At 33.3% G+C, this 25,179-nt stretch overlaps 1 protein-coding gene and 1 pseudogene across 2 annotated transcripts in view; both read left to right on the top strand.

Moving 5' to 3' along the window:
• Positions 1 to 25,179, top strand: part of UGGT2 (UDP-glucose glycoprotein glucosyltransferase 2) — a 271,578-nt gene that overhangs the window by 205,743 nt on the left and 40,656 nt on the right. For both annotated transcript variants that reach the window (XM_077158543.1, XM_077158542.1), the window contains 4 exons: positions 5,449 to 5,638; positions 7,514 to 7,672; positions 8,027 to 8,112; positions 21,162 to 21,246. In XM_077158543.1, the coding sequence (XP_077014658.1) occupies positions 5,449 to 5,638; positions 7,514 to 7,672; positions 8,027 to 8,112; positions 21,162 to 21,246 (520 nt within the window). The remainder of the gene's footprint in view (positions 1 to 5,448; positions 5,639 to 7,513; positions 7,673 to 8,026; positions 8,113 to 21,161; positions 21,247 to 25,179) is intronic.
• Positions 11,372 to 17,526, top strand: LOC143681481 (nuclear factor erythroid 2-related factor 2 pseudogene; annotated as a pseudogene).

The following is a 25,179-nucleotide window of genomic DNA, read 5'->3' as shown; positions in this document are numbered from 1 at the left end:
GTAAAAGAATGAAGTTCTAATACTTGGGATGACATGGATGAACCTTGAAAACATCATGTTGAGTCAAATAAGCCAGACACAAAAGGACAAATATTTTATGATCTCATTGATATGAAATAGTTAGAATAAGCAAGCCCATGGAGTCATAATCTAGAATACAGGTTGCAAGGGGATGGGGTAGGTAGAGAATAGGGAATTGAGACTTAAAATGTGTTTCTGTTCGGGATGACGGAAAGTTTTTGTAATGGATGGTGGTGATAGTAGCACAACATTCTGAATGTAATTAATAACATTGAATTATGTATTTGAATATGGTTTAAAGGGGGAAATTTCAAGTTATATATATTGTGCTGTAATCAAAATAAGAAGGAAAATCCATTGAACTGCATAACGCAAACAGTGAACCTAAGTTAAACCATGACTAAAGTTAATATTACAAGTATAAAAATGTGCTTTCATCACATATAAACAAATGTACCACACCATGCAAGTTGTTGATAAAAGGGTTTATAGGGATCCTATATTTTATGCATGACTCTTCTGTAATCCTACAACCTCTCTAATAATTTAAAAAACAAAACGAAACACTGGGATGGGTTTATCTATTATCAGGATTTATCTGTTATTAGGTTTTTTATTACCAAAAAAATAGTATTTGTCTGTTGGAATTTATCTGTTACAAAAACTAATGTTGCCTAGAATAAAAAACAAAATCCATCAGTTTGTCTTAATAAATGCAAAAAAATCAGTGACAAAGTCCATTACCCCTTCATGATAAAAACACTCAACATGCATTAACTCTCTCAACCTGATAAAGCACATTTACTGAAAGACTGCAGCAAATATCATACTTTATGGTAAAAGACTGGATGGTTCCCTTTAAGATCAGGAACAAGTTTTCCCTGAGATCACTTGGCGTGAGAAGTGTCCACTCTCACCTGTATTAAATATTGTTCTTAAGATTCTAGCCATGGCAGTTGCGCAGAAAAATGATATAAAAGGCACCCAGATTTAAAGGCAAAAATAAAATTATCTCTGTTCTCATTATTTATATAGAAAATCCTAAGAAATCCATGAAAATCCAGCAAGGTTGTACAATACAAGATCAATGTGCAAAAGTCAGTTGTATTTCAAAAAATAAATAAAAATATCAGTTGTATTTCTATACACTTGTAATGAAAAAACCAAAATTGAAATTAAAACAATTCCATTTGCAATAACATCAAAAAGAATAAAATATTTAGGAATAAATTTAACAAAATAACTGTCAAATTTGTACTCATAAAACTATAAAACATTGAAAGATTTTTCTGTTGTCTTTTTATTTCTTTTTCTAAATTGATGCAAATGTTCTAAGAAATTATGAATATGCAACTATGTGATGATATTAAGAATTACCGATTGTATATGTAGAATGGAATGATCTCTTAAAAAAAATAAAATAAAATAAACTAGAAAAAAAATAGTAGCTATTCTAGTAGGTGTGAAATGGTATCTGTGATTTTGAGTTTCATTTCCCTAATGATTAATACTGTTGAATGTCTTTGCACGGGCTTATTGGCCATTTCTATATCTTCTTTGATATAGAAAAAGACCTTCTATTCAAGTCTTTTTCCCATTTTTAAATTGGAGTGTCTTTTTGTTGTTGAGTTGTAGCATTTCTTTATGTAATCTAGATATTAAACCCTTGTTGGATGTGTGGTTTGCAACTATATTGTCCCATTCTGTTGGTCATCTTTTTATTTTCATGATGAAGTCCTTTAATGCACAGAAGTTTTTACTGTTGAAGTCCCATCTATCTATTGCATTTATTTTGTTGCTTATGTATTTTGTGTGAAATCTGCAAAGCCATTGACTACAACAAATTCTTGAATGTGAAAAAAAAGGAAAACATTGAAAGAAATTAAAGAAAAAGTAATAAGTGGAAAAACATCCTGGTAATGGACCAAAATATTTAGTATTGTTAAAATGGCAAGATTCTCCAAATTGATCTGCAGATTCAACACAGTCCCTGTCAGAATCCCACCTTGCTTCTTTGTTGAAATCAACAAGCTGAACTTAAAATTCATATGGAATTTCAAAGGAACACAAATAGTGAAAACAGTCTTGAAAAAGAACTTGGAGGACTCACACTTCCTAGTTTCAAAACATACTACAAAGCGGTTATCAAGGCAGTACAGTACTGGCATGAGCAGAGATACATATATCAATAAAATGGATCTGCATCCAAAAAGAAACTCATGTGTCTGTGGTAAACTGATTTTTGAGAAAGGTGCCAAAACAATCAATAGAGAAAGAACTGTCTTTTCAGTAGATGATAACTCAGGACAACTGGATAATCACATGGAAAAGAAAATGATATTCAACCTCTACCTCACATGATAGAAAAACTGTAACACAAAATGGGACAAAGACCTAAATTTAAGAGCTAAAACTATAGAACTATAAGAAGAAAATGGGTAATTTTGCATGACCTTTGAGTGCACAAAGGATTTTTATATATGACACTAATCATACAAGCTACAAAAAATATTGATAAATTATACTTCATCATAATTTAAAACCACTATGCTTCAAAGATACTCAAAACTGAAAAGACAGTTCCACAGAATGAGAGTAAATAGTTGCAAATCTTATCCCTGTAAAGGGACTTTTATCTAGACTATATAGAATAACTTACACCCTAATAATAGAAAGACAAATACCAATTAAATATTGGGCAAAGGATCTAAATAGACCTTTCTCCAAAGATTATATAACTTCATACCTAATAAGCACATGAAAAGATGCTTAATATCATTGATCAAAGAAATGCAAATCAAAACTATAAGATACCAACCCCAACCAGGACCATTCCAGCCAATCCTAGGAACACCTAGGGTGATATATAAAATTCCACAAGTGTTCCATGCACTAGAGCAACTTTCCAGAAACCTCCAGATGGGTCCCTGAACCAGATAAGTCCTGAAACCTAGAGGGCCCAGCCTCTCCAGAACATCAGATAGTTCCATCTCCCTACCCCATATTAGTGACAAATCCTTCCAACATGAAAAAGTTAGAATGGCCATAGCCCAAACACCCCTAAAGAGAGGAATCCACTCATAGTTACATACAGCAATCCACTCATAGTTACATACCCAAGGGAATCGAAAACAAGTCCACATAAAAACTTGTAACTGAATGTTTATAATGGCATTTTTCATAATAGCCAAAAGGTGGCAGCAAACCCAAATGTCCATTTGGTGACTAGCTAAATAAAATGGTATCTTCATAAAGTGGAATGTTTGGCCATAAAAAGGAATTATTTAAGTGCTGAAACACGTTGCAATATGGATGAACCTTAAAGGCATTACACTAATGAATGAAGCAGACATAAAAGACCACATATTATATGATTATATTTTTAATAAACAACCAAAATAGGCAAATATATACAAAAAGAAAGTAGATTAGTGGTTGCTTTAGGCTGGGAGAGTAGAAGATTGGGGTGGGAGGGTAATATTAAATTCTATGTGGTTTCTTTTGAGGTGATCGATATTATAAATTTGATATGAGGGGTGCACATATTTGTGTGTATGCTAGAAACCATTGAGTTGTACACTTTAAATGACTAAATTATGTGGTACAATAAAGCTTTTAAAGAAATCTAATGTTGCCTTTACTAATAAAATAGCAACACTAAATGGATAGAGGAGGGAAAGCAGAGAGGATGGCAATATAAAAGAGCTATATTAGATACCATAATACAGTCATAGATGATGTCTACATTCAGTTAATCAAAAGATGGTGATATGATTAGTCAGAAATGTGGGACCACGTAAATGACAGAGGAAAGGGCCGAAAGAGTTGGAAATGGTTACTTCTAGAAAGGGAGCCTGGAAGAGTGGAAAGAGGTGGTGAAACAATCCGTTTTTGTTGTAGGGCCTTTTGCATTATTTGACTTTCAAATAATGTGTGTATGATTTTGGAGAGGTAGTTTTTTAAAAGCCTATATATAAAGAAAAAATTTACGTGATGAATGTATTTTTAAATTCTAAATAATTTATAACAAGCTTAGATCATTGTACATCAACCAGAAAGGCCAAATATACCTTAAAATATTACATAAAATTCTAAATACTGAGTGCTATGTACATTTTAATTATCACTTACTAGAATTTACAGTACACTTTCACTTCACTGAAAAAGTAACATAATCAAATAAAATTTTTATTTACAAGGAAATCCTTAGTGATATTGATAAAAGAATGGCAGATTCATTTCCTATCAGGATTTGTGTAACAGTATCTCCAGATCCCAAATAGAGGATGATGCAAGAGTACTAAAGAAAAGATCCATTTGCGTTATTTGCTTGCTGTTGTTACACTTTCCTTTTTATAAGTTTCTCTTTTATTTGTATAGCTGGACAATCTCATACTCACTACCTTTGCTCCATAAAATTTATGAGATTTTCGTAACACAGAAAACAGCTACTGCCAAAGTCCTGTGGCGGCTTCATAATAAGCCACAGCATCCTTTCTGTATAACTCTTTGAATGTCACCACCCCACCAAGCTATAGTTAGCAACCTGGAAGATTATTCTACCATGACACACTACATACTAAAACGGCATGATTTTTAAATGGTTATTAAATATTTCTAGCACAAATCTATATGAAATATACATGTGTATAGATACCTAGATAAATTATTCTGCTGTAATATACTACTATTTTTAATTAATGATTTCCTTAAATTATTTGGATACTTGTAAAGTCCCAGTTATATTAATTCCCTAATAAACCTATTACCATCAATTATTTTGGGTTTTAATGGCTTATGGGCTGAGATTTCTTTGGAATTCAGTGATAAAATAAATTATTGAAAACAGCCATCTCAGAATTGTGAAAGCCACTATTCTTAATTACATAATAAGTAATTTTATTGTATATAATATAATGAGATAATGCTAAAATAAACTGCACATAATTCTAAAAGCTTTGTTAAGCAGCTGCTTCTGTTAACTGTTTTTAATTGAGCTTTTAAAAATAGTACTAAAATTTCAGTTTAATTTCATTTGCTTTCTGATTATCATTTCTCATCATATAATTAGTACAGCTAAGAGCTAATAAAATGGCTGAATAATACACTATGGTCAGATTTGAAGAAAGATTTGAACTGAGATTGTGCATAAGCTATTAGACGCCTCATAAGTCAGTATATCTTAAAGGGATTTTAATCATGTTCATTAAGAAATAAATGAGGTTATATTATGATTAATAATAATGTCAACATAATAATTGTATTCCAGTTATAAGCATTAAATCTTCTGAAGTACAGTGTGTTTTTAGCCTTTTTACTCTAAGACTTTCTGGACATGTTGTTAAGCTATCTTAGTTTTAAAGTAGTTTAGAAGAAAGAACACTTTAAATTTTGCTTAATTTATTTTTGTTTGTGTTTTATCAACAGCTTCTACCGTTTTGTTCTGGAACCAGAACTGATGTCAGGGCCTAATGACATTCTTTCTCTTGGACCGGTGGCAAAATTTCTAGAAATCCCCGAATCACCCCTTTTAACACTAAATATGATTACTCCAGAAGGCTGGCTGGTTGAAACAGTACACAGCAACTGTGACCTTGATAATATTCACTTAAAGGATGTAAGTTATATAAATTCATAGAAAGAGGAATAGGACAAATTTTTACCAGGTATTGTAATTATAGTCAATGATTAATCATAAGTATAGATGCTCACCAGAAATTTTCTTCTTTGTGAGTATAGGACCTGATCTAGACTTTCTTTTAATTTTTAAGTTTTCCTGACTTCCAAACTCAGTATTTCCAGTTTTCTGGGTTTTTAGAATCCTTCGCAATTTTTACTGATTCAGGCCATTAATTCATAAATGCTACAGTAAAAAAGATGAATAACATAGTAAATATGGGGATAGACTCATAGCAATTTAAGATGATTAAGTACCTGTTTTGACCCTCAGATTGTGTTTTTAACTCAGAAAGAAACAGTTTCATCTGAAACTAATTTTTGCCTCACAGCTTATAGTCAGAGAAGTTAAATTAGGATAGAAAACAGGAAACAAAACTCTCTCATGTACTGTAGGTTAGGTAAATTGCTTCTCCTTAGTCCCATCATGACCCTTGTCTAGGATATAGTTAGATATCTTTTTCCCACCTTTTATCATTCAGTGCTCAGCACAAAGGAGGAGAGAATATTTTAAAATATGCCAAATCTTTCAAAACGTTAACACAGAATGGGAAAGGGGCTTTAGAAACCATAAAAAAACCAAACATTTTTGGAAAGTGTACCTAGATATTTGCTATCTAGAGACTGGTGAGAAAATAGTTCCTTCTCATTTTTTTCTCTCTTGCCTGGATCTGCACAATCTCTCACCTTTTTCTAATTGTTTTTTCCTTCATGTGACTACTCCATTAGAATGGAGCCTTGACATAGACATAAACATTTTATATTTTATAAAAATTTGACACTATTATTTTATAATAATAAATTTATAATTTATATTTATAATTTATAGCATTTATAATAATTTGACATTGTGTCTGTGTCTTGACACAGACATAAATATTTTATAGTAATTTGGTTAAGGTTGCTCATAATATTTAGTCTCGTGTTTCTCGTGTGTTACCTCTTGTCTAGAGATTTTCCTTGTAGGCAAGTTTCTTTTGTTCCACTCATGCATGGATTCTGTGGGTTCCAAAATCATTTAATTTCTTCTGAGGTTCAGATATGTTCATATGAAATAGAGAAAAAACTTTATCCCTAGATATTTATTGTAATATTATTTGCAGTAGGGGAAAAGCTGGGAATCAATGGATTTTCCAGCCATTTAAAAAGGTCATTTATAAATACAGGGGCATGTTCTTTAAAAAAATTTTGTTTAATGAAAAAAAGATTACACTCTCTTCGAAAAGAATTTATGGAAAAAGGCAGAGAAATCAATGCATTAATGTTATATACAAATGTTAGGTCTACTGGAGGTTTCTGTTTTTTATTTTAACACTTTCTAATATCTGATAAATTTTTAAATGTGCATAATTTGCTTTTAGTGCAAAAAAAGTAATCATTAATTTTTAAAATTACAAGGCAGTCAGTGGATGATAAAACTTGACTTATTTGTCAGATCTAAAGTGGAAGCTATAGGACAATACCAAACTGGAGCAGATTCTTTGAGAATCTCCTCTAAATCTGTCTTAAGGCGATCTTTCAAATACTACAAGTTACTGAACATCCATCCATCCATGCCTCCACCTTTTCTGCCTGGCGATGTTGGAGCTTATATCATGATTTTGGGATACAGCTGATGTCAAGAGAAAGAAAAACGAAATTTGTCCCGAACTTTGGTTTTCGAGAAATTTATTTTATTAGTAAGTTCATGCACATGTAAAAGCTTGAAATTTTCCATCAGAATACATTGGCTAATATTAAGATATTCACAGTTATTATGAAATTTGTATATGAGAATTATTTATACCAAAACAATAACATACATATCCCTCCATAGATTGAAAGAACTGTTACAGCAGAATATGAACTAGAATATCTACTACTTGAAGGACACTGCTTTGATAGAATGACAGAACAACCTCCTCGGGGTCTGCAGTTTACACTAGGCACAAAAAATAAACCTGTTATGGTTGATACAATAGTGATGGCCAATCTTGTAAGTATTATAAATAGTTAATTGCTAATGTTGAATTAGGTGTCTGGGGGTAAACCCTCAAAGTTTGTGTGATACTAAGGTGAATGTATCATTTCACTACTATTGCTAATAGCTCCCAGAAGACAAATTTGAATTTTTTGAATGAGGTAATGGAATAAAACTAGAAAGAATCATACTTTTAGAATATGCTTTTATGGGTTATTGTACAAATCTCCATCCTTGGAATTCAGTCATAGAATTCATTCAGCCTACTGTTAGTAAACACTTTCTTGAATGACTCATATACTAACTTTCTTGAACAATAGATACATTTTAGTCATATAACTCAGTGATCATTTCTTCTCATCTTAAAAGGGATATTTTCAATTAAAAGCAAACCCAGGCGCTTGGATACTGAAATTACGACAAGGAAAATCTGAAGATATATATAAAATAGTTGGGTGAGTTATACTGATCACTTCTAAATTTTTGTATGCAAATGCATTTTTAGTATAATATAACCAAGAATATAAAAACAGCAGATAAAGTGTCCATGAATTCCATCACTATAAAACGTAGACTATTAAACCATGATGTCCGTTTCCATCATTGTTTTATTATAAAATATAAAAATATTCCTAAAAAGTATGTATCTTATTCTTTTTATTCTATTTTCTTTACTTTCTGTTTTCTATAGACTTTTCTGTGTGTTAGCATGGTTCATATATTTATCATTAATGACAATATGTATTATATCTTATATAACAAAACCATTAGCCATAGTTATGTTTAGTTTTCACTTTTATAAATAAAAATTGGTATCTTTTACAGTAATTTTCTGGCTCCTCAGTGAGTACAGTAGGAAACATGGGTTATCAAAAATTTTCTATGAAAAGCCAATAGTAAATATTTAAGATTTGAGGGCCATATATAGTCTCTGCCAATATTTTTCTTCTTTTTATTTTAACAGCAATTTAAAAATGTAAAAGCCAATTTTTTAGCTCAGGAGGTTGTACCAAATCAGGTCATCAACACAGTTTGTTTGTAGCTTGCCAACCTGTAGTGTAGTCTTTTTAATAATGTTTTATAACTATTTGTAGTTTTCATTTATTTTAATATATACTTATGACACACTTATTATACAAAATACTGTGCTCGGCAAAGGTAATACAGGGTAGAGATTATTGTATCTTTTTCTCACCACTCTTTCTCTTTTATGTTATGTAGTACCTAGCTCCTGGTGTCATTCAATAAACATGCTTGATGATTCATGCATGCACAGTGGGACTGCATGCTTCTGAGATACAGAGGAGGGTAGGTAGAAGTCAGTGTTGACATTAGAGATGAAATGGTATCTCAAAAGAGTATTGATGAATTACTGGGAGCTTACTTGTCCTGCCACATAAAACATACTAGAAAGAAGGTAGAGGTCCAAATCTCTCAACTAAAACTTTTTAGGACATATGTATTTCAGAATTCAGAACTTTCCCTATTTTTTGAAGTTAATACATTACCCTTACTTTTTGTTACATGACACAGCCAGCAGGCATGTCTCTGAAAAAGCACTTCATAAGCAAACCTCATTATTTCTCTTATAAAATGTATAAATATTCACACTAAAAATGATAAATAATGACTATAAAAATCTTTACATTGTTAAATTTTTCTTCCAAATGATTTTATGAAAGAATGTTTAGAAATATTTATATTTCTGAATTCTGAGTTAGGGACTTTGGATCTATACAAAGGAAATAAGATATCCTTCCTTATCTTGGTTTTATAGGGAAAATCTATAGACCATAGATTCCTAAGCACTGTTGTATTTCAGAATTACTTCATATGCCTGGACTTCTCTCCCAGAATTCTAATTTTGTAGGTCTGAGGCAAGCCTTATGCATCTGCTTATTCAGAAAGTATTCTTATGATTTTGGAAATTACTGCTCAGCTATCTCACCAATAAGTATAATAATGGTCATTGGTTTGAAATAGGCATTCTTTGTCATGTTAAAGAAATACAATTCAGAATATGTGATTACAGCCAAAATGTTGTAACGGGGACCAAATGTATGCCCCCGCCTGAAACAAGCAAAGATATCAGACAAGATATATAAGACAAGATAAACACTTTCAACAACAAATCAAAATAGATTTCAGGCAATTAAAGACAATGATCCCTGAAAAGCCATAAAAACAAAAACAAAACAAATGAGGTGAGTCCTATGAGTGTCCCAGCTAATTGCCTTAAAAGAATATCCCAGGCTATGGCACAAAGAGGGTATACTGAGAAACAGCCTGCAAGACACCCTGAGTTGAGATGATGAAGTTGAGAGTACAGGGAAACAAAGGCAACTGGAGTTCATAGGCTGGAGTACCATACAGAAGAGATCTGTGTAAAGACAGAATACCAGTGATCTGCAGAGGGTGCACCTCAAGTATGTAGCAAAGTACTGGCCACCATGTGCATATAAAAAAATTACCTGAAACCAATAATGAACCATCTGCATTGATTAGGCAGAATGGTGTCTAGCCCACTTAAAAGGCAAAAAATAGTACCTGGTCTGAGCAGCCATATAGAAAGAACAATTCACAAGGCATTGGGTGATGTATTCAGGAAGTACTCAGCCTAATTGTGGAAAATAATTAGCGCTCAATTGATCACTGCTCCTGACCCACCTAACAAATCATATAAGTCCAGTGGTAGCAATCTGTTTTCAAAGAACTTAACCACATCCCCTTACAAAGCTCAAGAAGATTTATTAGAATACAAAAATGCATAGCATCCAATACAGTAAAATTCACAATGCCTGGCATCCCAGGGAAAGAAAGGGCAAGAAAACAAAACCTGTAATGAGGAGAAAAATCAGTCACTCAGGATTTACCCAGAAGTAGCACAAATGTTAGAATTAGCAAAGGATATTAGAACAGTTATTATAATGGTATTCTATATATGCATAATTGGAGTCTTGAGAGAAGAGAAGAGTGTAGAATCAGAAAACATGTTTGAAGAAATATTGATGCACAATAAAAATTCTGAGATTAAAAAAAAAAGCTCAACACACCCCAAACAGAGGAAACATGAAAAGCTGTACCAAAGCACATCAGAATCAAAATGCCCAATACTGATGATAAAGAGAACATCTTAAGAGTAGCCAGAGAGAAAGGCATGTTACACGCTCAGAGTAACAGAAATAGGTGTCAAAAGATTTCTCACTGGAAACACTTCCAGCCAGAAGACAGTGGAACAACATCTTTAAAGTATTGAGATTAGAAAAATATATACACTCAGAAGGGAAATGAAATGAAATGAAATTGTCTTTCAGAAGTGAAAGACTTACAGATATTCAAGTGCTAAAAATAATTCATCACCAGCCGACCCACACTATTAGAGATGGTACAGGTGTCCTTCAGTTAGAAGTAAAATGATTCCGGACGGAAATCTGGATATACACAAAGCATTAAGGAGCACCAGAAATAATAGTTATATGGGTAAATTTGTATGTTTTTTTATTATTTAGATCACCTTAACAGATAATTTACTGTTTAAAAAAAGAATAGCATTCTACAACTAATTGTTTTGATGTGCTTTGAAATTTATTGCTTTTTGCAGGTGTTATTTTTCACAAAAAGAAAAAAATCGATTGTGATGATAAAGGCACAGCTATATGGTGATATCAAGAACCATTGATTGTACAGTTTGTATGATTACATGGTATGTGAATATATCAATTAAAAAGTAAAGAATTTTTTTAAAACCCACAAAATAAAAAACAGGACATGGTACTGGAAAAAAAAGAAAATATATCATGGGGTCTACACATAGGTAAAATAAAATATATAACAACAATAGCATAAAGGCTGGGTGGGCGGGGGAAGGAGAATACACGTATCCTATTGTAAGGTATATATCCCATAGTATAGTATTATTTGAATGTAAACTACACTGTGTTAAACTGTGTACTATTAAACTCTAAAGCAACCACTAAAATACAAGGAAAAAGAGGATTATTAGACAGTAAGCCACTTGAGAGTGAACGCTGGGAGAGTGGAGGAGCCGCTGCAGCCGCAACCACCACCACTGCGGCCTTGTCTGCCCTGTGCCTCAGCAGCCAGGTCAGGGCCTTCATCAGGGAGCCCTAGTGTCCAGTACCCAGCTCAGCATGATGGACTTGGAACTGCTGTTGCCTGGGCTGCTGTTCCAGCAGGATATGGATTTAATTGACATACTTTGGAGACAAGATATAGATCTTTGGGTAAGTCTTGAAGTATTCGACTTCAGTCAGCGGCGGAAGGAGTATGAGCTGGACAAACAGAAAAAGCTTGAAAAGGAAAAACAAGGACAACTACAAAAGGAGCAAGAGAAAGCCTTTTTTGCTCAGCTGCAGCTCGATGAAGACATCCAATTGAATTCCTTCCAATTCAGGCAACCCAACTCATCCAGTCAGAAACCAGTGAACCTGCCAACTACTCTCAGGTTGCCCACGTTCCCAAACCAGATGCCTTATACTTCATTGACTGTATGCAGCATTTGGCAGAAACATTCCCAGTTATAGTTGGCAATCAAGTTTTTTCAGCAATGTTTCAAACACTTGTTCCTGTTATTTCCAGCCACATTGAGAGCCCCGTCTTCATCACTCCTAATCAGGCTCAGACACCTGAAACTCCTGTCCTTCAGCCAACCATTGCTGACTTTGACAATATGTTGCAGGACATTGAGCAAGTTTAGGAGGAGCTAGTATCCATTCCAGAATTACAGTGCCTTCACTGGAAAAAGAAGTAGGTGACTGCAATTCACATTTTCTCTGTGTTTTTGAGGAATTTCTTTGGCAGCATCCTCTCTACAAAAGACCCCAACCAACTAACCAGTGAACTCATTAGATTCAAGTACCACGGAAAAAAAAAAAGATTTGGGTGTGAATTTTATTCTACTTTCATAGCAGAGCCCGGCAGCAGCAACTACATGCCCTCCTCCGCTACTTTAAGCCACTCACTCACTGAACTTCTAAACAGACCCATCGATATTTCTAACCTATGAGTTTGTAAAGCTTTCCATCAAAACCACCCTGATAGCACAGGAGAGTTCAGTGATTCTGACTCTGGCATTTTACTGAACACAAGTCCCAGTATGTCACCACAAGAACACTTGGTGCAGTCATCCATCTGTGGAGACACACCACTTAGCTTCAGTGATTTTGAAATGGAAGAGAGAAACAGTGTCCCTGGAAATGACAAATAGAATGGTCTTAAAACACAGCCAGTGTGGTCTTCTAGGGACATAATTGAACGTTTGTCACCATCTCAGAGACTTGGTGTGCTCTAGTGCGTGATGTTCAGTGTGAAAACACACCAAAGAAAGAATTACTGCTAAGTCCTGGTCATTGAAAAACCTCATTCACAAAAGACAAACATTCAAGCTGCTTGGAGTCTCGTCTGAAAAGATGAGCTCAGGGCAAAAGCTCTCCATTTCTTTTTTTCCCTGTAGAAAAGATCATTGACCTTGTTGATGACTTCACCGAAATGATGTCCAAGGAGCAGTTCAGTGAAACTCAACTTGCATTAATTTGAGGTATACGAAGGAGAAGCTAGAATAAAGTGACTGCTCAGAATTGCAGAAAAAGAAAACTGGAAAATATAGTAGAATTGGAGCAAGATATAAATCATTTAAAAGACAAGAAAGAAAAATTGCTCAAAGAAAAAGGAGAAAAGGACAAAAGCCTCCATCTATTGAAGAAACAACTCACCACCTTGTATCTTGAGATCTTCAGCATGCTTCATGATGAAGATGGAAAACCTTTATTCTCCTAGTGAACATTCCCTGTAACAAACAAGAGATGTATTCCTTGTTTCTGAAAGTAAGAAGCTAGATGTTAAGGAAGACTAGATATGGCAGGATATGACCTCTTCTGGGCTAGTGTTTTTTGTTGTTGTTTGTTTATTTGTACTGTTATACTAAAAGCTCCTACTATGATATGAAATACAGAAGTATCATACTTTATACGAAATTCTATGCAAATCATAGTCACAATTAGTGTAGAAAATAAAACTTTAAGAAGCATTAAAATAAAAGTCACTATATTGAACCAGTTGTTTCACTTTAACTGAAAACTTAATTTCTTAGAGCACCATTTGGATTTTCTGTATAAGTGTAAATACTACAAAAATTTACTTACACTTTTCTTATCTCGTTTGATATATTCATAGATTTATATGATATGACAACTGGCTAAGAGCAAATTGTTGCAAAACTAACTACTGTGTACTTTTTTTATAGATACTGTATGAAAAAATGACATTATTTATATTAAATTGTTCAACTCTGGCAAAACACAATTTGGTTTAAAAAGTTGGTACTAATAAAGGAATAATATGAAAGCTTATATATATATAAACATATATATATGCATATATATATAAATAAAACTCAATCCAAAAGAAGGCAGAAAAATAAATGGAATAAAATATAGATGGGGCAAATAAAAACATAAGCACCCTAGTTAAAAAACAGAGAATATCAGATTTTATTGTTTTAAAAGGCAAAAAATCCTCATAAGCAAACAAATGAGTTAAAGAGGAAATCACAGGCAAAATTAGCCAATTTCTTGAAGTGAATGAAAATGAAAATACAACATACCCAAACTATAGGATGCAGCAAATTATAGCTCTAAATGTTTAAATTAAAAAGAAGAAAGACTCAAATCAGAGATTTAACCTAAAAAAAATGGAAGAAGTAGAAAAAGAAGAGCAAACTAAACCCAAACCAAGCAGAAGGAAGGAAATAAAGATTAGAACGGAGATAAATGAAATAGAAAAACAATAGAGAGGGATGCATGGATGGTTCAGTGGTAGAATGCTCACCTTCCATGTGGAGACCTGGGTTTGATTCCTGGCCAGGCACCTTAAAAAATAAGAAGAAAGAAAAAGAAAAACAATAGGATCAACAAAAACAAATTTTGTTTCTCTGAAAAGATCAATAAAGTTAACAAACCTTTAGGCTGACTAAGAAAAAAAAGAGGATACAAATAAAACTCAGAACAAAAGGGGGCATTACTACCGACCCCACTGATATAAAAAGAACTATAAGAGGATATTCTGAACAACTGTATGCTAATAAATTAGATAACCTGGATGAAATGGACAAATTCTTAAAAACACACAAACTACTTACATTGACCCAAGAAGAAATAGAAGTTCTCAGCAAACAAATTACTGGTACAGATTGAATCAGTAATCAAAACCTCCCAACAAAGAAATGTCCAGGATTGGATGAATTCACGGGAATTCTGCCAAATATTAAAAGAAGACTTAAACCCAATGCTACTCAAGCTCTTCCAAAAAAATTGAAGAGGAGGGAACACTCCCTAATTCATTCTATGAGGCCAATATCACCCTCCCACCAATACTAGATAAAGATAATATAAGAAAAGAAAACAACAGACCAGTATCTCTTGTGAATATAGTTGCAAAAACTCTCAGCAAAATACTGACAAATTGAATCCAACAGCACATTAAAAGAATTATACACCATGATCAAGCAGGATTTATCCCTCGTATGCAAGATTGGTTCAACATAAGGAAATCGATTAATGCAATGTACCACATTAATAGAATGAAGGAAAAAAAAACATAATCATCTCAGTTGACACAGAAAAGGCAGTTAGCAAAATCCAGCACCCTTTCTTTATAAAAACACTTAATAAAACAAGGAATTAGAAGGAAACTTCTTCAACATGATAAAGGGCATATATGGAAATCCCACAGCTAACATCCTGCTTAATGGTAAGAGACAAAAAGCTTTCCCTCTTAGATCAAGAACAAGGCAAGGTTACCCACCATCACCACTGTTATTCAACATTGTAGTGGAAGTTCTAGCCAGAGCAATTAGGCAAGGAAAAAAATAAAAAGCCTCCAAATAGGAAAGGAAGAAGGAAACCTTCCCTGTTTGCAGGTGACATGATCCTATGTACAGAAAATCCTGACAAATCCACAACAAAGCTCCTAGAACTAATAAATTCTAAAAATCGTTGAGGTTCATGATCAATAATCAAAAATCAGCAGTGTTTATATACACAAGCCATGAACAATCAGAACAATAAATCAGGAAAAAAATTCCATTCACAATAATAAGTAAAAGAATAAGATGTTTACTTTGGGGGCTTGTATACAGAAAACTATGAAACACTGCCAAAGGAAATCAAAGACCTAAATAAATGGAAGGGCATTCCATGTTAATGAATTGAAAAACTAAATATTGTTAAGACAGCAATACTACCCTGAGCAATTGATACATCCAGGGTAATCCTAATCAAATTTCCATCAGCCTTCTTTGCAGAAATGAAAAAGCCAATTATCACATTTAATGGAAGATAAGATATGGGGCCCCGAATAGCTAAAGCAATCTTGAAAAAGAAGAATGAAGTTGGAGTACTCAAACATTCCCTGATCTTAAAACTTATTACAAAGCTACAGTAATCAAAACAGCATTGTATTGGCACAAGGGCAGACATATAGACCAACAGAATAGAATGGAGAGCTCAGAAATCAACCCTCACATTTATGGCCAACTGATTTTTTGACAAGGTGGCAAAGTCTGTTCAACTGGGAAAGAATATTCTCTTTGACAAATGGTGCAGGGAAATCTGGATATCCATGTGTGAAAGAATGAAAGTGGACCTCTACTTCACACTATATGCAAAAATCAACTCAAAATGGATCAAAGACTTAACTGTAAGAGCAAGAACTATCAAAATCCCAGAAGAAAATGTACAGAAGCATCTCTTGGACCTTGCATTCGGCAGTGGTTTCTTGGATTTTATACTCAAAGCATAAGCAACAAGTGAAAAAAAAAATAGATACTGGGACCTCATCAAAATTTAAAACTGTGCCTCGAAGGGGTTTAAAATGAAAGTAAAATGACAGCCTACACAATGGGAAAAAATATTTGGAACCCATGTATCTGTTAAAGGTTTAATATCCAGAATATATAAAGAAACCCTTCTATTTAACAACAAAAGACAACCCAATTTTAAAATGGGCACAAGACTTGAATAGACATCTCTCCAAAGACAATATAAAAATGATCAAAAAGCACTTGAAAAGATGTTCGATATCATTATCCATCATGGAAATGCAAATCAAAACCACAATGAGATTCCATTTCACACCTATTATAAAGTCTGCTATTTAGAAAGAAACAACAGAAAAATAAGTGTTGGAGAGAATTCAGAGAAATAGGGATGCTTATTTATTGCTGGTGGCAAGGTAAAATGATATAGCCTCTGTGGAAGGCAGTTTGGTGACTCCTAGAAAGCTAAGTAGAGGACTACCATATGACTCAGCAATCCCAGTACCAGGTATATACCCAAAAAAATTAAAAGCAGAGATTCATACAGATATTTGCACACCGATGTTAATAGTGGCCTTTTTGAAGATTGCCAAAAGATGAAAATAATCCAGTTGTTAATCAACCAATGAATGGATAAGTAAAATGTGGTATATACATACAATGAAACATTATTCAGTCATAAAAAAGAATGAAGTCTTGATACAGGCGACAACATGGATAACGCTTGAAGACATCAGGTTGAGTGAAATAAGTCAGACACCAGGACAAATATTGTGTGCTGTCACTGATTTGAAACAATCAGAATAAGCAAACTGATAGAGTCAGAATCTACAGTATAGGTTACCAAGGGTGGGGGAGTAGGATGATAGGGAGATAGGGAATGGGAAGTTAAGGTTTAAATATATAGGGTTCCTATTTGAAATTATGTAAATGTTTTGGTAATGTATGGTGATGATGATAGCACAACATTCTGAATGTAATTAACAGCCCTGAAATATATAGCTGAATGTGATTAAAGGGGATAATGTTAGATTGTGTGTATGTGTATATATATATATATATATATATATATATATATATATATATATATATATATATATATGATAATATAAATTCTTTTAAAAGCACAGAACGACACTATATAAACAGTGAACCCTAAGTTAAACTATGGGCTATAATTAATACTAAAGTTATAATAATGGGCTATCAATTGTAACAAATGTTCCAAACCAGTGCAAGATGTTAATAATAGGGTGGTGTATGGGAATCCTGTATTTTATGAATGATTGCTAATCTAATAAAGAAGCTTATCTAATAAAGGAAAGAAAGAAACCCAAAACCTAACTATATGCTGCCTGCAAGAAAAGCACTTTAAATATATAGATACTGATTGGTTAAAAGTAAAAGGATCGAAAAAGTTATACCATGCTTAGACTAGTCAAAGGAAAGCTGGAGTGGCTATATTAGATGAGATAGATTTCAACCAAAAATATTACCCAGGATAAGAAGGTAATTTTGTTATGTTAAAAGGGACAATTAGTTTATGTACCTAATAACATATCTGCAAATTATTTGAAGCAAAAAACAATCTGCAAGTATAGTTGGAGATTCTCTTACCCTTTTCTCAGTAATTGAAAGAACAAGTGGACAGATAATCACCAATGGTATAGTAACCTTGAACAATACCATCAATTCATTTGACCTGATTCACATTTATAGAACCCTCCACTAAACAACAGCAATATACACATTCTACTCAACTCCACATTAAACTTTACTAAGATAGACCATATTCTGGGCTGCAAAACAAACCTCAATGTATTTTAAATGATTCAAGTCATAAAAGAACAAGACAGGAATTTCCACTTTCACTCCTTCTATTCAGTATTATACTGGTGGTTGGTTCTAGCTGGTGTAATAAATCAGGAAAAGAAATAAAAGGCATTCAGACTAGAAAAGTAGTGTAACTGGTTCTAGTTATATGTGCGTGACATTGTCATCTATGTAAAAATCCAATGGAATCTAAAAAGCTACTAAAACTAATAAGTGAGCTTAGCACAATTGCTGGTTAGAAGATCAGTTTACAAAAATCGATTTTGTTTCTATAAAATAGCAGCAAGCAAACAAATGTTGATTTTTACAAATGTCATCTATAAAAGCATCAAAAAATATGAATTGCTCAGGATGGAGCAGATAAGATGCAAAAGACAGAGAATAATGGTAAATCTATAAATAGTCCATAAATAGCTGTTTTAGGAAAAAACAGCCCCTGATGTTTTATTTTAAGTACTACTAACATACTAGCGGAAAACTCATTTTTCTCACTCACAGACAACTTTTGGTAGTAGAAATAAATTCACATTTATATTACTTATAACAATAAACCATAAACTTTTCTGTCATAATTTAACTCCAAATATGATTAATATGGCACTAGATATCCAGAATGGGAAAGAAGCATAAATAGTGTTACTCTGTGATAATTTCTTTGAAACTAAAGTATCAGTAATGAAAAACATCATATATAACAAAAATAGAAATTCTATTTATCCCAATTTGTGGTTTGATTTTAATTGATACTACGTTTATATTTAGGAAAAAACATTCCTGAAACATGCTAAAAAGATGAGCTAAATGATAATGATGATGATAATTGGTTTGAGTTTCTAAATTCAGTTTGTAAAGCCATGATTAAATTACTTGATGTTTTTAAATTTGACTTTTCATTAGACATATTCCTCACACATGTACTGTGTCTGTAAATCCTTTTGTAATCTCTAAATACAGATCATCTGCCATACTTTCCTTTAATTCCCTACTCCCTTTTGGGTGCCTCTCTATTCCATTTGGCCTCTTCTAACAAGTTCCTTGGTCGCTGAGGTGGTCTCCTCCTCCAGGTTTCCATAATGGCAGATAGTTGACTGCGCATAGTAATAACAAAACCAGATCCTTCTCCTGCTCAGCCACATCTGGTTCATGGTAAATATTTATACATCATTTGCCCACCAAAATCTAGGAGTTCAGGCTACCTGCAAAGGCCAAAGGTCTCCTCTGGCTCCTTGATTAAGTCCTTTTTCAAGTATCAGATCCTAACCTCTGGTCTACTTTAACTTTCTTAGACATTATCCAAATACCAGCCCACTGTGTCTCTCAGCTTCAGAAAATACATGCAACATATATTGCCTTAAAAGTGTCTATCTGACTGAGTTTAGGATTAGATGGTAATCCACCTTTCACTCTTTCCCCAGAGGATATAGTGGTAGACACTCACAGATTAGCATCACCTTTCTCCAAAGAAACTGCTTGACCTTCATCTCACATAGTTCCTTCTCTGAGCCTTTTTGGTATGCTTGATCTCTCTGAGTGGCAACCTGTATAAAATGGTGGTATTAGAAGCAGGTGATTGTCCACACTTATGGGTGCTTCCATGGAAGCATGATACCATGCTTTTACTGTTAATCATAAAAATCTTCTCTTTAGTTCTTTACCACCACATTGCCATTTAGTTAATGTAAATATTACTGAATTCAATATTGATCATAGATTTGTATGTTCTTAACCTTTCCCAGTTCATTTTTTTATTTGGACACCTTGATTCCCAAATAAGAGAAAAATCTAATACAAGCAACGCAAGTTGTTTCAGAATGTATGTAGGTCTGGCTATAATGTTGTGCTATATGGCTTTACCCTGTTCAGAGCTAAAATTGCTGATGTCCTTGAGCAATGTTCGTGAGTAGATGCTCTTAAAAGGTTTCAAGAAATTGGACATTTCTACTGAATAGGTCAAATCCTTTATTCTAGTGGTAATTTTAGAGGTACACCTTCTACTTTGGCTTAGACACCTCAGCTGGAGAACTGGGAGTAAGGGAGTGTCAAAGACATGTGGTAGTCACCATATTACCAGAATCCCTAGGTTTTCATTTTAGAAAAATGTTTAAGTATATGTTATAAATCTGACTGAATTTGCAGTATCTACTGATTTTGACACCTGATTGCTTCCTCTCTTTGACGAAATATAATTTTATATTAAATATTTTTATAAAAAAATTTTACAGTACAAAGAATAGAATCTAAAAATTTTGTGCAAGGTTATTTATGCAATTTTGAAATTTAGAGAATGAAATGCATTATATATGATTTAAAGTAAAGGCATCCAACTGATGCAAATTGACATTCATCAGTTTCATGAGTTCAATAACGCATTTCAGGTTTTGGTATTGGAAAATGGCTGCTGGATGTTGAAAATTTGTTGGATAGTGGCAGATTCCTTTCATTGATAATAAACTGATTTTTAGGTCAGGAAAATGTTTATCATTTTAATTATCATTGAGGTATATCAAAGAGATGTGAAAAAATAACCATTATGATAACCTTGGTACACAATGACAAGGACAAGCAATAATTTGAACTTTCTGAGTGATTAGCAGTATTGAATTTAGTGAGTCACTTTTGTACAATTACCCTTTGAATTAAGTTAAAGTTGATTGGATAATTTTGAGAAACAGTATATTATAGTATACCTTAAAGACTATAGAAAAGTGCATATATGATATATACACAAAAGACAAGATATTTACATCTGTTGTAAATGAATTCTGTTACGTATACCATCATAATTTTATGTCTTTTCTTGAACTAATTATAGACATATGTGTGTTTTTCTACTTTTAGGCACGAAGGAACTGACTCTCAACCAGACCGAGGAGATGTCATTGTTGTATTAAATAGTTTCAAAAGCAAGATACTGGAAGTAGAAGTATGTGAGGCAGAAGTTTTTTATAGGCTTTGTTCTAAATATCAAGAATTGCCTTTTTTGCCCTTACTTGATTCTTATTTTACAACTGATTTTAGTGCCTAAAAATGTCATATTAAAACTCTGGCAATAAGAAGAGGATTAAGTTAACAAATTGGAGAGAAAGCAGAGAACTTAAAGATATAATAGAAAGAAAGAAAAATTTTTTTCTGAGGTATCTGTATTCAAATACTGCTACAAATTAAGCCATAGAGATGAGATTAAAAAAAAAAAACAGATTGGAAAGTTAGCCCAGAAAAGAAAGAGTGATGTTTCTTTCCTTAAGAAAAAAAAGAGAGAAAAGGAGTTTTTAATGTTGAAAGTCTAAGTTCTTTTGGACCAACACTTCTGCATAAAACTAGTAAAAATTCTGGATAAAATACTTCTCAAAATCTTAAAAGCAATGAGGAGCCCGTCTAAGGAAGTACTATGAAAGGGTAAGAAAGAAATAGGAAGCCAGAATGAAAGAAAAAATAGGAGCCTAGTGAAGTAAGCAAGTACAGAAGCTTCTGTTGTCTCGAGAAAGTTGCTATCGCTCTGAGAACATTTGTCTATCCTGGCACACATCAGTTGTCATTTTATTTAATTTGCTTGGTTATGGAGAAAGGAATTAAAACCCAGAACCCACATAAATTGAATAATACATTAGGAGACTCTATAATAAACTCGCTATAACTTCAGAATAAAAATGATCTATAAGTAAATTATCCCACATAGTCTTTTAGCCCAAACTTGTATCACCTTAGAACCGCAAGTCTTGAGCTTCCACTTAAGTAGTTCCAGAATGATAGGGTACACAGGAACCTTTTGGAAGCAAGCATAAATTTCTGGAAGAAGATGATTAAATAAATCCTCAGTTGCAAATCCAGTTTTTGGAATACAGAGACCAACACATGGTCAAATATTGCCAACATAATACAAAATGCAGAAACAAACAACAGAAAACAGACATATGAAATCATCAAATACTACAATTATTGACACATACTCTGAAACAACTATGTTTACTGTGTTTAACAGAATAAAAGACAACCTTGAAAATAATTGCAAGGAACAGAAAACGATAGATTATGCATATCAGATTTTCATTTATACCAGAACTTCTGAAACTGAACAACGCAGTAACCAAAATTAAGAATTCATTGGATAGATTTAACCTGTCTGAAGAATTAGTGAATTGGAAGATAGGCCATAAGAAAGTGTCCCAAATGCAAAAAGAAGAAAATAGAACAGAAAACAGAGTGACGAAGGCTCAGATATCAGGACCGGGTTCAAACCTAAATCTGCTACTTACTGTGTAACCTTGGCCAAATGACTTAACCTGTTTTTGTCCCATTTTCCTCATCTATAAAATTGGGTTAATAATATAATGAGGATAAGATATTTAAGCCTTTTAAAATACTATGTTGAAGTATTTGTTGAATAAATAAAATCAGTTTTAATGGAGTTATAGAAGATGATATAAGAAAAAATGCAATAGAGGTACTTTTGAAGCAGTAATGGCTGAGTATCTTCTAGAATTGATGGAAGATACCAGCTATATATGTACAAGGTGTCCAGTGGTCCCTAAGCAAGATAAATAAAAGGAAATCCATACTTAGATCCCTTTTGGTGAAACTGTAGAAAACCAAAGACAAAGAGAAATCTTGAGAGCGGGCAGGAGGAAAACTGCTTCAAAGAATTATAAATAGTCTGACATCTGATTTCTCAGCAGAAGCAATAAAAGCCAGAAGATAGCCAGAATGAAATTTGAAAGTGGTGAATGAAAAAAAAAGCCAACCTAGAATAAGTTACTTTGGAAAAATATCTTTCAATAGTAAAGATAAAACAAATTTATTTTATTTGTTTTTAATTTATTTATTTCAGACAAATATAAAAAATGAGGGGATTTGTCAGCCACTCATTCTAAACAAAATTCTCAAGGATGTTTAGGCAGAAGGAAAATTATCTCAGGTGGATGGTATGAATTTGAAGAAAGAAGAGCAAAGCAAATTTTAAATATGTGGTTGAATCTATACAAACAGTGACTGTATAAAATAGGAGTAACTTTGAGAGGCTATTATATATATATAAAACCTGATCATTTAGAGATAAGGATGGAGCCGAACAGGTTGGTGTTGAAGTAATTTGGAACATAGAGGTAAGGAAGACAGTGTCTGTATTTAAAACCACACATACTCTTTGAGACCAGTGGAAGAAAGGTTTATTTGATCTGGAACTGATATTTTCTGTAGTACATAATCTAATTCAACCTATCTGTGTAGCTCATTAGAACAATTGAAACACAGGGAGCCCAGAATAAGAAAGAGGTTCTTTAATCCTATGTATATTATTACAGTGCCTGGATACATCCTAGAGTATATTAAGCAAATTATCAAAAAGTTTTGGCAAAGTCCCCTGAGGGATCTGAGAAAGAATATGGAAAGAAAGAATAACCTTACCATTAGGGAATCCCCTGATACTGTGCCACACTTTAGGGACACCCAAATCAATAGGCCCTGCCTTCGATCATGAGGCTTATACTTATGAAGCTTATGTAGGTAGCGGAGAAGCTTAGACTACCTATAGGCATGCCTAAGAGTTACTTCTAGAGGGCCTCTTTTATTGCTCAGATGTGGCCTCACTCTCTCTGAGGCCAACCCTGCAACTGAAATCATTGCCCTCCTCCCTACATGGGATGTGACATCCAGGGTTGAAAATTTCCCTGGTGATGTGGGAGATAACTCCCAGGGATGAATCCAGACCTGGCACCATGGGATCAATTTCATCCAGTCCAGAAGGGGGAAAAGAAGTGTAACTGAAAAAGTATCAGTGGTAGAGAGAGTTCAAATAGAGTCGAGAGGCTACTCTGGAGGTCACTCTTTCACAAGCTTCAGTTAGACCTTGCTACCTATCATAACCTTCCAACCCCCAACCAGGACCATTCTAGCCAATCCTAAAGAATATCTAGAGCAATATATAAGATTCCACAAGGGTTCCATGCAGTAGAGTAACTTTCCAGGAACCTACAACCTCCAGATGGGTCCCTCATCCAGATAAGTCCTGAAACAGCCCAGCCTCTCTAGAACATCAGATTGTTTCATCTTCCTACCCTATATTAATGACAGACCCTTCCAATGTCAAAAATTTAGAATTGCCATAGCCCAAAAGAGATCTTCCCATCCCTAAATAGAAGGATGGAAAAATCAAAGGTGATAGTGGAGTTATACAGGGAAGATAGGATTGAACAAATGAATATGATTGCTGAATCATGAAATAGGTATCTCTTAGTCTCCAGTATTTTAGAGCAGCTAGAATTAAAAACCTAAAATAGTGAAATTTTTTTGACATGTAACCCATGTCAAAGTCTGAAATATGTTCTACAACTAATTGTGGAGCTGTGCCTTGAAATTTTTAGCTTTCTTGTATATATGTTATTTTTCACAAAAAAAGGAAAAAAAAAGTTGGTTTTGATGATTAAAAAAAATGTGTAAGCCCTCTAGCCTCCTATATGCTGGAGCAGCTAGATATGAGAGGATTGTATGGTAGCCCATGACAAATTCTGGCATCTGTCCTGTAACTACTTGTTGAAGAGTGCTTTGAAAACTATTGCTTTTTTATTTCTTTGCTTTGTATATATGTTATACTATACAATCAAAAAAATTAAAAATAAAAAAATAGTATTTCATGAGGAATTTTTTTTAAATATAAAGAATTTTATAAAACATAATAACACCTAGGAGAAGGAGTAATACGATTAATTGTAATAATATTACAGTTAGTCCTTACATTAAAATTACAATTAAAAGTCCTTATATTGTCAAAAGCAAGGATTATGATTACTTATAGACTTGAGAACAAATATGAATGGTTTTAATTTCTAAGGTAACCACTAAGAGAGTAGACACAAAGTCACAG

Source organism: Tamandua tetradactyla, chromosome 4 (assembly GCF_023851605.1).
Source record: "Tamandua tetradactyla isolate mTamTet1 chromosome 4, mTamTet1.pri, whole genome shotgun sequence".
NCBI lineage: Eukaryota > Metazoa > Chordata > Mammalia > Pilosa > Myrmecophagidae > Tamandua > Tamandua tetradactyla.
The sequence above is the reverse complement of the archived record's forward strand: the minus strand, read 5'-3'. Positions and strand labels throughout refer to the sequence as shown.